Consider the following 16,062-nt stretch of genomic DNA (forward strand, 5'->3'; position numbering starts at 1 on the left):
CTGGTTTCCCATTCCAAGAAGTCCAGATTCTGCCAGCAGAGTTGTTGTTTTGTTTTATTAAGTGTCATTTCTATAAAACAAATGCACAAATTGTGTAAACTTACAGGAAAAAAGCCTGGATGACTGGATGTGCTTAACGAACTCTTACCTTTTGCACGTAACAGCTGGTCTAGAAAACTTTATGGTTATATGGGTAACAGTCACTAATACTGCACTATTTCAAAACACGGGAATGAACTTCTATAACAAGGAACTATGACTTCTTCCAAATGGCTGTAATGTTCACACTAGTGAGAGCAACAAGGTAAGTGAAAGTAGGGTCTGTTATCACGTTGTTTATGTAGACTTCGCTCAGGTGTTCCCCATTTGCTTGAAGCTCCGGCCATTTGAGAATCTACAGGGAGAACAGAGTTTGTGTAGGAAAGGAATGGTGTCATTGTCCCTGAAACTTGGGGAATATCAATTATTGCAAAGCCTGGTTTGACAACTGGAGCTGGGTGGTGTCCAAAGAAGTCACATCCCTACCAGATGCAGTTAGAGCTAAGACCACGTGCCTCACAGCCTTTGTGAATGTGTAGTTGTTAGGGCACAATACTGACCCACAGCAGGAGTGTGCTCAGGAAAAGAATGAGCAAAAGGGAAGCAGGAACACAGGCCAGAAGCTTCCCCTTCCCCACATGCAGTTCTACCACGGAGCAGCTGCTGCTGTTACCCTCCACTCATCCAGACAGGGAAACAGTGGCTGCACACCAGACAGCAGCGCAGGAACAGCTTGTGTTGCCAGGCCATATATAGTCAAACAATCAAATTTTTTACAGAGAGGCCTTTACCCAAGGAAAAGTTGTCAAGCTGCAGCACACAGGAGTGAACAAATTTGCTTTGCAGCTCATAATCCCTGTCATAATTGTGTGTGTGATTGGAAGTGACCTTGGTCACACTCTGGAGATTGGTTTTAATTGGCTGTGAATGTTAGGTAGAGAAGATACAAGGCATGTTCTGGTGTGAAACTCAAGAGAGCTGCCCTGGGGAGGAAGGGAATCACAGCTCTGACACAGAGGGTAAATGAGACCTACCTGTGTGGGCGGGATTCTCTTGTCTGAGTGTTTTCCCTTGGCAGAGCTCCATGCTGTGGTGTAGTCGGAGAGGTGGTAAATCCACACACTTCCCTTCTCATCACCGCAGAACACATGCAGTTTTGCTGTAAGACCAAAAGAAGAAGCAGGGAAATTAGAGTGGAGCTGAGGATCCATTCTATTATAAAGCTGAGCTCCAGGCAGCGCTTTACCCTCTCAAGGGAGGATGTTACATTCCATCAGAATTATCTTTCTGGCACCAAAAAAACCCTACCCCACTAAACTACCCAGCTCTGAAAAGAAACCCCCATTCAGACTCCATAGATTTGAAAAGCAATGCTCAGATCAGGTTTCTTTACTCCTCATTAGTCCTACACTGCATTGTGACAGGTGTATCACAGCAAGGTAAAACACCTCTGCCTTTAAAAGCCAAGGAACAGCCTCAAGTATTTATATGCAGCAGGTGCCCATTAGCTGCACTGTGCTGGGATTGCAGTGCTGCAAGTTAAAGGTTCCTGTTGCTCATGGGTGGCAGGCCAGCTGTGCTCTCTTAGCCTGGGCATTAAATCCACTCCTCTGCTTTAAACAACAGGCTCCTCCAGCAAGTGGGAGGCATTTGCAACTGTAAACAAGTAAACCTGGAGCAGTATGGCAGCCTCTGGTGCAGCCTTGTTACTTGGGAGTGCTGAAGAAGGGTGCTGCCTACCTGGGCAGGTGCTGAGTGTGAGATAAGACAAGTCTGTTGTGGACCACTCCAGTTCAGCTAGAATAACTGCAGGCACTGTTCGCTGGCTTCCTTTCCTCTTCGTGTCAAAAGAACAACTCCAGCTCCATAAGTAAATGCATCCTGGTTTGGAGCTCTTGGAAACTAGGGAAGAAAACAGAAGATGATGTAAAGGTGCTGAGAAGTGCTTCAGAACAGCTGGGGAAGGCAGTCCATCCAGAAGGTGGCTTTCAAGACATGGGATCTGACAGCAGCAGCAACTACTTCAGCTTCTTTTACCTTAATTCAGGATAATTGGAAGTTTCAGGGGGATTCCCACTCCTACAGATGTTCCAAAATTGCAACAAGCAGAGCTGTTCAGAAAGACCCGCCCTAGGCCTTACAGAGCCTCCGAATTGTGGGACCCAATCCTCTGCAAAGGGCTTTTAGCAGCCCTCCAACAGCAAAGGATTCTTTCCCTTCCATTTCAGCACTGCTAAGCAAAGTCTGCTGTGTTGAGTCTGTCTTTTTTTTCCAGCTCTGCTCAGACACAACTCCATACCTCATCTTTTTAGAAAGCTCAGTGAGTCTAGAAGGAAACTCCATTGAGTGCAGCCCTTCAGAATCTACAGTAGATGCAGTTACACCCCATTTACTTCCTCTGCATTATCCTTCCACACCGAGGTACCTGACTTCTTGTGGATCTTGCTACCCTGTTTATACTCACCTACGACATCATCATTCAGAAAAGCCAAACCATCGACCCTGTGAGACGTTGACATTTCTCCCTCCTCATCAGGAAATTTGAATGAGGCTTCAAAAGGTCTGGGGAAGGAAAAGTGAAATAATTCAGGCCCTGAATGAGCAGCACTGAAAATGTGCTTAGATATAGAACACAAGGAATGGAAATCCACGTGTTAATCTCTTTGCAGATAAAGCAGATTAATTTCCTATTTGAAATCAATTATTCAGATACCTGGACTTTTCAATGCACCAGAAGCCTGCTTGCTTCAGGGCCGGCTATTTTACTCCCTTTCAATTTGGTGAGCCATGCTGCATTCCTGGCACAGACCTCCACATGAAATGAAGCTACGACTACTACTGTTGTTACAGAAAGCAACTCTTGCTCTCACCTGCTTTTCTCTTCTTTCTCCAGCTTTATATTCCATGCATAGCAGCCTTCTTCACAGCCAGCCAGCAGGTATTGCTCTGGGCACGTGGGGACCAGGGCAATCCGTAAGGGTACAGACAAACACTCCAGTACCAGCAGTTGGCTAAAAAGAGAACAGTGAAGTGGTGCTGCAAAGCAATAGTTACAGGCTCTTAGACTGGCCACATCTATTTTTTTTGTACCTTTACCTTGCTTTGAAATTGTAGTCACAGTCTGGAATTCCAATATCCCACAGCACAATTCGCTTGTCATAGGATGCAGCTGTAGGACACAGAAGAGAGGCAGGTAGTGACACAGGAGATTTTTGTATTAAATAAAATAAGCCTTGCTGTCCACACCTGAGCAACACTGTCAAGCTCATGAGCCCTGCACTACTAAGCAATACAAGGATGTGGTAACAACTTCCCAATCTAAGTTTCTGCTTTTTACACTCTTGGAAAGCACCCGTTGCAGCTGCCCTTGTTTTAAAGACATTCCACTTTAATGGTTCGTGTAACTGCTCCAGGATGTGAGCAATTGGAGGCAAGAGGGACAATGTGCCTTGGGGTGCAGGTGTGATCTGAATGTCCCTGTAACAGCTTACTTCACAGACCTGACAATGCAGCTGCAATTTGTAACACGATGGTTCATTTCGCACCACTCCTTATGCCTTAATCTCAGTGGGGCCCACTGCAGCTCACTTCTACCTCAAGACCTGGACAGAAATTTCTGACAAGGCACAGAACTCTACAGATTTTCATTTATTTCAAAGCAATTAAGGGCACTGTTTTGCTCATTAGAACAACAAAACCCAACAGGCCAAGATATGCTGCACTGTCCCTCTTGCCATGCTTAACGAGCGCCCTGCTAGCTGGCTGCCTGCTGCCTGGCCCCCAGCAGGCTGCTCTGCCTATCATTCTTCTTACCCGTCCCTGTGGAACGAATCCACTGCTAGAACTGTTTGTGGCTGGTTTGTGGCAGCCTGAGAGCCAGCACAGCAGGGAGCTACTGAGTGAGAAACTGGAGCTGCTGCACCTCAGCTAAGGAGTCAGACTGTCTGAAACAACCTGCACTGCTTTGGTGGCACCCAAAAAGAGCTCTCTGTGTAAGGCCTGTCCATAACTCATGCTTGTGTGGTCCCAGTAAACACTCAGCTCCCCACACCTGCTAGCAAGGGTGATGGAACCCCTTGTGAAGGAAGCCCAACCTCTTCCAGATGAGGTACTGCAGCTAAGGAGATTCTGAACCAGAGACTTACTGAAGAGGTGAGTTTTTTGAGTTGGGCTGAAGCAGACAGTTGCAATGGGCTTTTTATGAGCCTTTATTTCTCCGTAGCAGAAGTCAGCTGCCACATGAATCAGTTTGACAATCCCTCTCCTTCCTGCAGCTGCCAAGATATTATGAGATTTCTTCCGACTGTCACTGATCACCATTGGGAGAGTTGTCCATGCAACACTGAAGAACTCCTAGGACATAAAAGAGAGTCAGCAGGAAGGCTGTTAGCTCAGAGATAACAGCTGCCATGGAGCAATCCAGGTGAACTGACATGACTATTCAGGCACAGGCACTGCATTTCAGAACACCTTTAGAAGAATGAAATCTAACAAAACAGGATGTTCATTTGTCTATGCTGTCAAGCTTTCTTAGCAGCTTGGATACACACACATATGCCTCTCTGAATAAGAGAGAGGCACAAAACTGATAAAATGAAAGTAAACCAGGCTAGAAGGACAAGCAAGAAATATTTACTACCCATCTTTTAAGACCTGTCCACAGTAATGCTTGTAACCTTCTTTCAGAATTGTTTACAACATTATGGAATTAAAGAGGAATCTGGAATTTCCATTTAATGCTTATTGTTCATATTTACAACCTACCTCTGTAGCCACCTTATACTTCTTCAGCACCACCCCTGTTTCACAGTCGATCAGACAGACAGACTCCCCTCCACATGTCGCCACAGTTCTGGAACAACTCACAGTGGGATCTGAAAATGAAAAGAGAAGGTGAGAAGATCACGGATAACATGTGAAGACTGCACACGGCCCGGTGCTCTCCCAGAATCCTGTTTTCATAAGTCGAAGTATATACACAAATCTCTTTCTGACAACAGAGATTACAGCTTGATGAAGCTGGTGTCTAACACATGGGGTCTGCTGGTTCAGGGAATCCTGAAAACCTCTTTAAGGGCTCACCTTTCCTGGGTGCACCGTCTAGCAATGGCTCGAAGACACAGGACCAGAGCTGCGTTTTAAAATCATCGCGGCTGTTTCCTTTACTGTGACACTGGAGAAAATGCAATGGCTCTGCACTGAAATCCTCCTACAATAAACCATCCACATTTAGAAAATTAATTCCCCTGACAGTGGTTAGTGACTGCCTTGGGAGAACCCCTCTACCAAACACAGCAATCTGAGTTAAACCAGAGTATTTTTCAGCCCTCCTGGGCAGGAGAGATTAAGGTGCCACTGATGCTCAAGACACCCAAAATAGAAAGAAACTCTTTTAGAAAAGGTGTGTCCCGCAGACCCCAGCACTGAACTTTCTTCCCTCTTGCAGAGAAACATGAAAAACCCTTTTAGAACCCCACTGATAAGAGCTGAGAGGGAAACACTTTCCCCCATGCAGCCATCAGCTTGAGCAAGTCATGCCAGTCCCATTTCTAAGAACAGGCTTTAAGAGCACCACATTTGCTGGTCCATCCATCCCTTGAGGAGCATTCACTGTGTTCAAAGGGGAGCCTTCCCTGAAATTTCAGAGATTTAAAACAAAAGAGATCACAGAATAAATCTGTAACTTACGATATATCTGGCCAGTCATGAGCTCCAAGATATGCAGAGCTCTCCTGACATCTCAGTGCAGCTCCTCCCACTAAACCAAGAAGCTGACAACCTGTCTCCCCAGTGGGGTGATGTACATACCTTGCCCTTGGAGTTCTTTACTGGGGTCAAATTAACAACCCCGTTGTCCTGTTCCTGGCTTTTCTGTTCTCCTGTCAGCTGGCTGGATCTCCTATTGCTTTGCCCTTTGGGAAACTGCTCTCTGTTCTTATGAGTCCCTTCATCTCCCTGCTCAGCGGTTGCCTCTTCGGCTGGCTCATTTGATGCTCTTGCTTTATCAGGAGCTGGGTCATCCTTCTCTTGACTGGAATTTTTGGGATTAGGGACAGTCTCCTTCTCGGTTTTTGCCTGGGACTTGGACTTCTTCCTTCCAGAACGTGATTTTGAACGATTTCTTTTCCTCTTTCTGGGAGTTACTGTGACCTGTAAGGCATGTTGTCAGTTGTCAGCTTCCCCAAGATGCACAGATGGTTTGCAAGTAAGAAAGATCCTTTATTCAAATCCCCGTACCCTCCCAGAGTCACAGACCAGGTTCCAAAAATCAGACAGCCCGGACTTAAAGAAAAGTAAATTATTAATGCACATCACCTACCTTAGCCTCCTCCTCTGCAGCTTCCTTGGAGCTTTCTGCACTTTCTTCCTCATTCTCATCCCCGTTCTCCTCTGTTTCAGTATCTGTGTTTAGCTCCAGACCCAGTGAGCCAGTCAGAAACTCTTCTGCAATCATTTTCACCTTAGAAACAAATATGTTGATTGATATAAAAGAAAGACAGTAAGAAATCACAGCCAAACTCTGATATGTCATGACAAAAGTTGGTTTGCTGGGCTTTTAAGTATGTTCTCCCCCCATTTTACATGAATATCCTGGTATTATAGAGTGGTAACCTCTTCACAAAACAATGAGGGAAAAAAAATGACACCATCTTCCTGAAAGAATCCTCTGAGCCCAAATCCACGCTGCCCTTCCATCAGAGCTGTTCAGGATCAGGCTGTAAAGCCCATGCCAGAAGAAAGGAGTGAGTGAAAAGCAACTTACCCGCCAGCGGGTGAATTCACTAAGGGAGCTGGGTCCATACACTACATTGGTCTGTACTGACTTCAGGAACTTTTTCTTGATAGACTTCACTTGCTCAGCTGTGTACTTCTCAGGAAGTTGGTCACGGAAGAACTCTTCCCAATGAGCAGTAACCTAGGCACAAAGATGGGGGTTACACAACAGTAGACCACAGAAAAGCAAAGCAGAAAAGCACAATACTCATAAAAACCTTTCAGAAGCTGTCAACCCTGCGGCTCCACTACCCACATGATGGTACTTACTCGATTTATTTGACCAGCACTTGAAGTACAACCTCAGTGCAAACAAAATCCAGTCCCTCTGATCCAAGTTTGTGCAGCAAAGAATATGCCTTCAAGATGAACTCAGGCCAATGCCTGATTTCATGCCTCAAGATCCACAGCAAGTGGTCTTAAGAAGTCTCACACTGTTCTTCACTGCCAGAGAGCACCTGACAGGTAACTGTAACAGGCATGGGACAATGGGGACATTTGAGTTTTCTTGTAGTTCAACCAGTGCATGCACAAGCACAATGCACACAAGCCATTGTCATTTGTAAATTCAGATATCTTGACTCCAAAAGGCTTCTGAACCTTGGGCACAATCAAAGGGAGAATATATCACGAGCTGAATGACCATCTCTGCAAGTAAAAGTACTATTCCAAGCATGCAAAGCGAAAGAAGAAAGAATAAATCTTTGTTCCTGGAGCACACTGGGAAAAATCAAGATTATCCTGAGCCTGGTTTTGAACTCCTATTCCTGGAGCCAGGACAGTAACACCAACTACGCAGAGAAGTGCATGCAGCTGGTAAGGAAGCACTCCATTTCTTCCATATTTGCATGGCAACCAAGTGACCTAGAAAACTGGAAGCTCAAACACAGCCCTCGCTGCTCCTGCCCCTGTGGAGCGCTCATAACAAATCCTCTTTGCTCTGGCTGTCAGTTCCTGCCAGTTTTTCAGCCTTTTCCAACAGAGTCAGGCACAGCAGCACTATGGAAACGCAGAATGTCTTCACACTGATTGAAACTGAAGGTAGAAGTGGCAATGGAACGAGTAGAACAAACGCAAGCAGTGACCAGAGAAAGTAGTAATGAAGTACTTAAAGCACACCCCATACTGTGGTACGATATTTAGTTACTTTGCAGGTGTTCACAGGTGAAGAAAGCACTGCCCATCTTACCTTGCTGGTCAGCTTACGGCTATTGACATGCCTCACGTGATTGGCCAGTTTAGTTATGTCCTTGCCGTTGAGCAGCCGAAGATTTTGCAAAAGAAACATCACTTTATAATCATCATTGAGCTAGAAAGACAGCAGAGTTACAACAATGGTACACGTGGTGGTTGCATCAGTTCACACACAGCGTTCCCTATTAACATACAACTCAAGGAACTCAAACTCAACTCAGGATGTGTTTACTCGATAAAGGACACTCCATAAAATCCTCTGAGCGTTTCTGACTCAAGTAACAACTTGTAGTCATAAATTAGGCTTCCCCTGCAAGCTGGGATCTTCAATGCAGACAAATGCCTCGTACATCTGCAGTTCTTGACACCAACACAAGGTGGTGGTGGTGAAACTGGGCTCTGGCCTGCAAGGCAGGGCATCCTGTTCATATCCTGGGCAATAAAAGCACTGCCTGTTTCTAAGATGGCCTCACTTCTTGCCTAAGAATAACCTAGGAGAACTAGGTATAATTGCTGTTTATTTCCCCCTCTATGTAATATTTGTAAGAATGGGAAATAACTCACTGTGAGGTACCCGTTGTTCTCGTAATTCAGCTCCTCGAGCAGAGGGAACTGTTTGAGAGCAGTGACATCTTCCAGCTGGTTGTTGTTGCAGTTCAGTACCCGCAGATCAGGCAGGGTTAAACTGTTGGGAAATTTGTCCAGTAAATTATCAGAGAGATCCAGCTTCTGTAGGTGCCTCAGACGTGAAAACAAACGTGGGTCTAAGTCTCCAGTCTTCAGCTGCAGCTTGGACAGGCTGAAAGGAAAAGAGAACATCAGCTACCTGTATTTCACTGCAAAACAAGTCCTGACTCTCACAGGTTACAAGGGATAAAGCATCCTTCCTCAGTGAGAAACTGAAAACTGTGTATTACAGGAAGGATCGTGTAGGTCTGATTAGACCATGTAGCTGAAGTCCATAGGGAACTGACAGCACTGTCAGCCAGGGTCTCCTGAGGAGCTAAGCCTGAGTTCCTCTGACAAACAGAATCTCCATCTGTAATGACTAGTAAATAAAGGGCCACATCCAGAAAATACACATAAATCAGGTACATAAATTAGAAAGCAAGATCACTTCTCACTCATCACCTCAGAAGCCTCTTAGCATTAGGAAATCAGAGCCCAGGAAACAACATATACTGAGAGGAGAGGAGGTAATTGTAGCAGCTCCCTGATCCTGCCCTGAGAACACCAGCTCTGATTCCGTGCTTTGTAACGACCTCCCTTACTTGAGTAGAACTGCTTGACAGGAGGCTCACCCATGCTGAATGAATGTGGAATTTTCCACAGGCTCTTTGCACTTACTTCAGTGTCTCTATCTTTCGGAGCCTCGTCGATTTGGGAACCGCTCTTTCCAATAGAAGCTCTGTGGTAATCTTTGACATGTTGATCTTCACCCTCCTGCTGCGATCACCAAGCAGCTGTCCGACCTCTTCTGGTAACCCCCCCTGGGAAAACAAACAGGGGTAAGGAGAAATCCTTTGCAACCGGCTCTATAAGGGAGAAAGAAGCATTATGAGGTTGGCTGCTGCTTCTGCTGAGTTTGAAGTGCTGCTTGGAATGAAAATCACAGAATCACAGAATGACCCGGGTTGGAAGGGACCTCAAGGATCATGTAGTTCCAACCCCCTGCCTGGCAGGGCCACCAAACATACACCTTTACTAGATCAGGTTGCCCAGGGCCCCGTCCAACCTGGTCTTGAACACCTCCAAGGACGGGGCATCCACAACCTCCCTGGGCAGCCTGTATTCATTCAGGTGAGCTCACACTCCAAATGTGCCCAACCAGAGCATCCCAACAGCTTGTCCTGTGAGCACCAGCCGTGCTGCAGCTGAGCTGCCTGCACCCTGAGGCCTCCAGGCTCTGCTCTGAGGGTTGTTGCTCCACAGCAGCGCTCAGTATGAGCCCACTTATGGCAGCCATGTCCTCTGTTGGAGGCGATACAGGACTCCTTGCTGACAGCCCCCGTGTCCCTTAAACTTGGGGACCTTTGGGTCCATCACCCCCCACAGCAGCACCCGCTGCTCAGTGAGGCCGTTTCTTCACCCTCACTGTATGCTGCTGTACACCACCCGAAGCCACGTCCCCATATTGATCCCTCAGGGCCCTTATACACACACACACACACACACAGGCTCTGGCTGTTCACACACACACACACACACACACACACACACACACACACACACACACACACACACACACACACACACACACACACACTCACTGGATGCTCGCCGTGCAGCCCAAGGGCAACGCTTTGTACGTAGATATCACACGGCTGCGAGGGGGAAAACGAAACGGCAGCGCCCGAACCGATCAGGGCAGCCCCGGGCCGCTCCAGGCCGCGTCTGGCTGCGGACACGAGTCCCGCTCCAGGCCGCTCCGTGCAGCGCTATGGCCCGGCCCGGCCCTGCTGCCCACACGGCGCCTCGGCCCGGAGCCCCCCCCACACTACATATCCCAGCGGCCCCCGCGGCGCACAACAGCGTTAAAAGGCCCCGGCGGCGCCGCGAGGGATGCCGGGAAAGCGAGGCCGCCTCCCAGCCCCGCCGCGCGGCCTGCACCGAGCCCGCGTGCAACCTCACCTGCAGCGGGACGGGCCGAGAGGGAGGAACGGGACGGAGAGAGAACGGGACGGAGAACGGCCGGGAGGATGGACGAGGAGGAGGCGGAGAGAGGCGGCTCGGGGCCGGGCTGCGGCTGTAAGGGGATCCGATCCTGCCTGCTCTGCGAGGGGCCCGCTCCGCCCACACAGGTAGCGGGGAGGGGGCGGCGGGGCGGGGCCGGGGGCGGAGCGGGATGAGTCCCCTCAGGGTGCGGGGATGGGATCGGGTGGGACCCCCCGGAATGGGGACACTGCATTAAGGGCCGCAGGACGGTACAGCACCGCTGGGGGCAGCTGAGAACACGGAGCGGGTGGTGGCACACGGCAGGGCAGGCCTTAATGCAGCACCTGATCTACATCACTGAGGGATGGAGGCGTTGTGAGAGATCTGACTGCGATAGATCTAACTGAGAGATCTAACTGCGATAGATCTGACTGCGATAGATCTGACTGCGATAGATCTGTGATAGATCTAACTGCAATAGATCTGTGATAGATCTAACTGCGATAGATCTGACTGCGATAGATCTGACTGCGATAGATCTGACTGCGATAGCAGTTAGATACAACAGCCAGGACAGGGAACGGCTGCCCCCAACATTCCTCACACCTCCAGGAGCTGTGCTGGCAGCTCCCAGTCTGAACTTATGGGTTAATCAAAGCAAACAGCTCATCAGGAGCGCTCCCCCCCCCTCACCTGTGTGTCATCTCTTGTTATATCTACAGGGAGATGATCATTTCACTTACTGTCCATCCACGGGTTTAGCTGAAGGCAATGAGAGCTCCCCGTTTGCTGGCTGGGCGTTCCCGTTCCCAGGGGTGTTTGTGATGGAGGAGTTTGTTAGTGAGGATGAAGAAGCGGAGATGGTTGAAGTGATGGACCGGGATGAATGGAAGCCCTCGCAGTCTGGACGAAAGAAGCAGGTTTGGCTTTACAAGCACATTTCTTCTTCAATCCCTCTGTGTTTCAAACCCGATCCAGTTACATGATTCATTAACAGCTCTTCTGCAGGAACTTTTTCTGAAATCAATGACAAGAATGGCTTCTAATTAAAAGCAGCTGCTTGTAGAAGCAAATGACAGTGATATTCAGTACTGGACATTGCACATTCAGGCACTAAAGTTCACACAGTGAGAGAAGTAAGGGTTGGGTTTTGTTGGTTTACCTTAAAGGTTATCCTTTAACACTGTTTTTTTCCCCTTTCTTCCAACAGGATTATGGACCCAAAGTGAACTTCAAGAAACAGAGGTTGAAAGCTGGTTGCTTTACCGGCTTGCCTAGTTTTAGTAAAAAGATTGTGGCACAGATGGAGGCCTGCTCCGTGCTGGGGGGTTTCTTGCCTGTTGAACAATGCAATCTGGACTACAGGCCAGAAAGAGGTTCTGCCATTGACCCGCATTTTGATGACTGGTGGCTGTGGGGAGAGCGTCTGGTCAGCTTAAACTTGCTCTCCAAAACTGTGCTGTCCATGTCTTGCGATTCAGAGGACAGCATCCAATTATTTCCTACTTTCAGTAATGAAAACGGGGAATTAAATCCCCCTGGATCTCTTACACAGACGTCAGCGTGTGAGAATTCAGGCAAACAGGGAAGCAGCTGCCTTTTATCCTCCAGGCTTGTCCCAAGTAAGGAAGTGACTGTTGCCATTCACTTACCCAGGAGGTCTCTGGTGGTGCTGTATGGTGAGGCACGGTACAAATGGAAACACGCCATTTACCGCAGGCATATCCAGCATCGGCGAGTGTGTGTCACCTTCAGGGAGCTGTCTGCAGAGTTCAGAGCTGGAGGAAAGCACGAGGAGCTGGGTAAAGAACTGCTGGAGATTGCTCTTTCCTTTCGAGGAACACCAGTGTGATCAGCAAAGGGTGGCTGGAATTGTGTCCTAAGAAACGTGAGAAATAAACCCTTGGATTTATAGGATTTGATTTGTTTCTGAAGCGTGAATAAGGAACTGGGTATGTACTGAGAGAATCAGGTGGATGTTAAGAAACACAAACAAGGTGGTGCAGGAAAGGGAGGGGGGTTTCTTTGTGTGAAGGCTGTCCTGGGTAATGGCAGCTCTTCATTTTGCTTTACGGTTACCTGTGCCCTCTTTTCATCTACTTCAAATTGCTCCTTGAGAGAGAAGCTCTCCAGGGGGCAGGCGAGCATCTCTCCACAGACAGTGCAACACTCTGAGAACTAATTAAAGTAATTATCCTTTGTAACAGCGAGACCATAAATGCTGTGTGTGGCCTGTATCTTCTGGGACCAAAGAGCTGCGTTTGCCGAGGGCTGATGCTGACTCTTCCACAGAGACAGCTTGGACCAGAGACTGACACAGACTGTGCTATTTTGCGATCATTTGTTATCTCAGCCCTGCTGTCAGCTCTCAGTACTGAGAGTCAGATTTAGGAATGAGCTGGGTGACAGACTGCAGCAGCAGTGGCTGTCATTGCTTTTCTTGGCACCTCCAGCGGTCAGGTTTGAATCATACCTTGTACCTAAGATTCAAGTTGTCATTTGTGGCAGGCGCTGATTGAGGGCCATCTGTCTGTATAGAACTAACTTCTGTGCTCTACAAAATGAAGCTGTGCTGTGGAAGAAGCACGATCCTTAACCAGCACAGTTGTATCATTAAAACCATTCGGCACCGTCACAGCTACAGGGATGAAATGACACTTGGCAATGCTGTCTGGTTTGGGTAAGAAAAGAGCAGCATGTTTATTGGGTGGGATCTCAGCATCCTTGTACAGCTACATCCTGTCCTAGAAGCACTTCCATGGCACAGCATGTGGTTTCTAACATACCAGTAATGCATTTATGCTGCAGACTGCCCTCTGCCGCAGGCATTGCAGAGCAGGCAGCTCCTCAGCCCAGCAAAACTAGGTTACTAGAAATCAGTTCGGTGAATCAGGACGTATGAAATGATTACAAACTATGCTCCTTCAAGGCTGCAGTGAAGCAGTTTTAGTTTAGCCCTGTATTTAAAACCATGGCAGACACAGCTACGTAGTGATTGCAGCAGGGATCAGCGAGCTCTGCTTCCATGGGCAGTCCTAAACAGCAAACCTCCACCCATACTCACAGCATCGCTGCCTCAGCAGCAGTTCCAGTGTGCCCTCTTCTGCTGTGCAAGGAAAAGCCAATTCTGCAGGTAGAGCAAGCCTTGAGAGCACATCTACCACCACCCTGCTGCCTGCTGGTGCTCAGCCTCCAGCAACCCGCTCTCCACGTAGCAAAATGCAGCGATCAACTGTTTCCATTAATGTTTGACCATTAATGTTTGACCATTATTTCCATCATTCCCTTTTCCATCTCCATTGCACTCTCAGCTTGTGAGGATCCTCCTGGCGCAGGTACCCGCTGTTTCATTGTCTCAGCAATGGGAGCAGATGCTGGCTGCTGATGAATCAGTGCGCCATGATAATGAGATAAACAATATTAGTTCATGTTGTGCTCTGCATTTGTTAGCTGACATTTTCTTTGAGCTGTACAGCAAGCTGCTGCTCTTGCCAGAAAATTCCAGCTCTGCCTACTCCATATCTTCAGATTGAAATCTGCAAATCATCATCTTGTGGGCCGACAACTGAGCACTTTGTTAAGATGGTTTTACAGCCCAAAGCTTCATGTAGTCACGACTCAGTTGTTGCTGTGTCCATCCTTGGACATTCTTGAACACCCTCCTCAGACACATCACGTTGCAGTTACAAACCCATTGGCTCTGCTTGGCTTTATGTACGCTCTCTCCTAAAGAGCTGTAATTGCAGCATAAAATAAGCCTAAGATAAGCATAAAACCTAGCACGTCTATCTGGTTTTGCTCCCAACTGAGATGCATACCTTGTTCTACATGAAGCATTGCTCACAAAGAGATAAACCAAGAGCTGGTGAAGCACACATATGGAGGTTTGTTCTCTCTTAGTGTGCAGCAGCCAGTTGTCTCAGCCTGGAGGTGAGCTCTGAGCCCTATATGTGGGTGCTCACAGCATGTTGCTCAGCTCAGTCACTGTGTCATTGCTGGAGCCACTTTCTTGTCTGACACTGGTGCAGAGGAGGCGGCCTGCGAGGGGATAATCAGAAGATAAACACGTGGCCTGGTTGTGCAGGGCCTGAGCTTGAGGCCGCAGCTCTGAGGGAGGTTGCTGAGAAAGCTGCATTAAGATAAGGCAAAAAGATATAACAAAGCTATGAAAATAGAGCATCTTGAAACGTTTTGTTAGATTAAGGAAGGGAAGGGAGATAGGACATGGTAAAATCCCACATAAAACCACAGAAAGGTTTGCATTGGTGCTGAGGCTGCTGCAGCAATGGGGCGGATTGGGACCTGACAGCCTGTCTGTGTTAAAAATAGGGAGCTCAGGGAGCAGGAGCTGCCACTAAGCTGGGCCAACAAGAGAACCTGACACTGCCCTGGGTTCCTGCTTGTTCTTGTTGCTGGGCTGGACTCCTGCTAACGAGGGAAGCAGCCATGGGGTGACACAAAGCTGCACTACCCCTCATCCCCATTCCAGGAGGCAGCACAGCAGCACACAGTAGCATTAAGTGCCCCCCAAGAAATAAAAGGGCTTGGAAGGGGTCGTGGCTGCTCCCTGCAGCAAGGTGAGCCCTGAGACCTGACTGAGCCCTGCTGAACAGGCTGGAGGGATTGCATAGGCAAAATGGGAGCTTGTGAGGAGAACTGAGGATGAAGGCAGCACCGCAGGGCCCACAGCTGGTGCAGAAAGCAAACAAACACCATCCTGGCCCTTGTATGGGTGCAGCACATCCATGCAGACACCCCAAAGCTTACACCATACCTGAAGATGACAGACACCCCAGGGTTGAATGGGACGAGGTGACCACGCCGGGCATGAAACATGAGCTGGTGCTGCCAGGCTGCAGGACAGCAGCACGGTGTGGAAAGGAAGGCATCTCCCTGCTTGACAGATGGAGTCCCACTGCCAGCCACGGGGCAGCAGAAGAAGCAGGGAAGGTTTGCTGGCACTGCAGCAAGGAAGCAGCCGTCCGGATAGGCACACGGTCCCCCACTCATTTATGGATTAATTAAGTTTCTGTTGCTTGTTGATACCATGTTGATCTCCCTGCAACACAAATCTAGACCCAACAGCAGTGAACATGTAAACAAGTCAGTGGAAGAGGTGAGAAATTGAGTGCTCTTGTTGGGAAAGGAACAAGAGGAGGGAACAAGAGGAGGTGCAGCACAAAGGTGGTGGGTAACAGAGAGAACCCAGGTGGCGAGAAGCAAAAATACTCCCATAGAAGGAACCCAGTGCTCAGAGAGAAACAGAAATCAAAGCTGTGAGCAAACTGAAGGCACACCATTATACAGCTTTATGTGTGTCAGCCCTTGGGAAACCACCTGAAGGCCCCGACTCCCCATAGAGCAAAGCCATCCCTCTCCACCCACAGCTCTGCTGCATCG

General features: G+C 48.3%; 2 protein-coding genes and 1 long non-coding RNA gene across 6 annotated transcripts; 1 reads left to right on the forward strand and 2 right to left on the reverse strand.

Annotated features, from left to right (window-relative positions):
- Positions 1 to 36: 36 nt before the first annotated feature.
- On the reverse strand, positions 37 to 11,545 carry LRWD1 (leucine rich repeats and WD repeat domain containing 1). 4 transcript variants are annotated; one of them, XM_015880502.3, is made up of 16 exons: positions 11,406 to 11,545; positions 9,355 to 9,497; positions 8,572 to 8,806; positions 8,003 to 8,122; positions 6,803 to 6,955; positions 6,359 to 6,499; positions 5,848 to 6,189; positions 5,122 to 5,248; positions 4,804 to 4,913; positions 4,185 to 4,392; positions 3,136 to 3,208; positions 2,910 to 3,050; positions 2,504 to 2,601; positions 1,780 to 1,941; positions 1,074 to 1,198; positions 37 to 394 (listed from the first exon to the last, which is right to left on the reverse strand). In XM_015880502.3, exons 2-16 carry the CDS (start codon positions 9,432 to 9,434, stop codon positions 254 to 256), a joined length of 2,256 nt encoding a protein of 751 aa, XP_015735988.2. In that variant the 5' UTR covers positions 9,435 to 9,497; positions 11,406 to 11,545; the 3' UTR covers positions 37 to 253. The 4 variants fall into 4 exon arrangements, with proteins under 4 accessions (XP_015735988.2, XP_015735987.2, XP_085378470.1 ...); XM_015880501.2 differs by lacking the exon at positions 11,406 to 11,545 and adding an exon at positions 10,639 to 10,782; XM_085522344.1 differs by lacking the exon at positions 11,406 to 11,545 and adding an exon at positions 10,278 to 10,296.
- ALKBH4 (alkB homolog 4, lysine demethylase) lies at positions 10,260 to 12,881 on the forward strand. Its single transcript, XM_015880511.3, has 3 exons — positions 10,260 to 10,808; positions 11,385 to 11,582; positions 11,873 to 12,881. The coding sequence occupies exons 1-3, from the start codon at positions 10,281 to 10,283 to the stop codon at positions 12,512 to 12,514; spliced, it is 1,368 nt and encodes a 455-aa protein (XP_015735997.2). The 5' UTR covers positions 10,260 to 10,280; the 3' UTR covers positions 12,515 to 12,881.
- Positions 12,882 to 13,726: 845 nt separating this feature from the next.
- LOC146757410 (uncharacterized) lies at positions 13,727 to 15,734 on the reverse strand. Its single transcript, XR_014936589.1, has 3 exons — positions 15,437 to 15,734; positions 14,481 to 14,700; positions 13,727 to 14,043 (listed from the first exon to the last, which is right to left on the reverse strand). It is a non-coding gene; the product is annotated as an uncharacterized LOC146757410 (long non-coding RNA).
- Positions 15,735 to 16,062: the final 328 nt, after the last annotated feature.

This window comes from Coturnix japonica, chromosome 22 (genome assembly GCF_054131305.1).
Source record: "Coturnix japonica strain WE chromosome 22, WE-NBRP24, whole genome shotgun sequence".
Taxonomy (NCBI): Eukaryota; Metazoa; Chordata; class Aves; order Galliformes; family Phasianidae; genus Coturnix; species Coturnix japonica.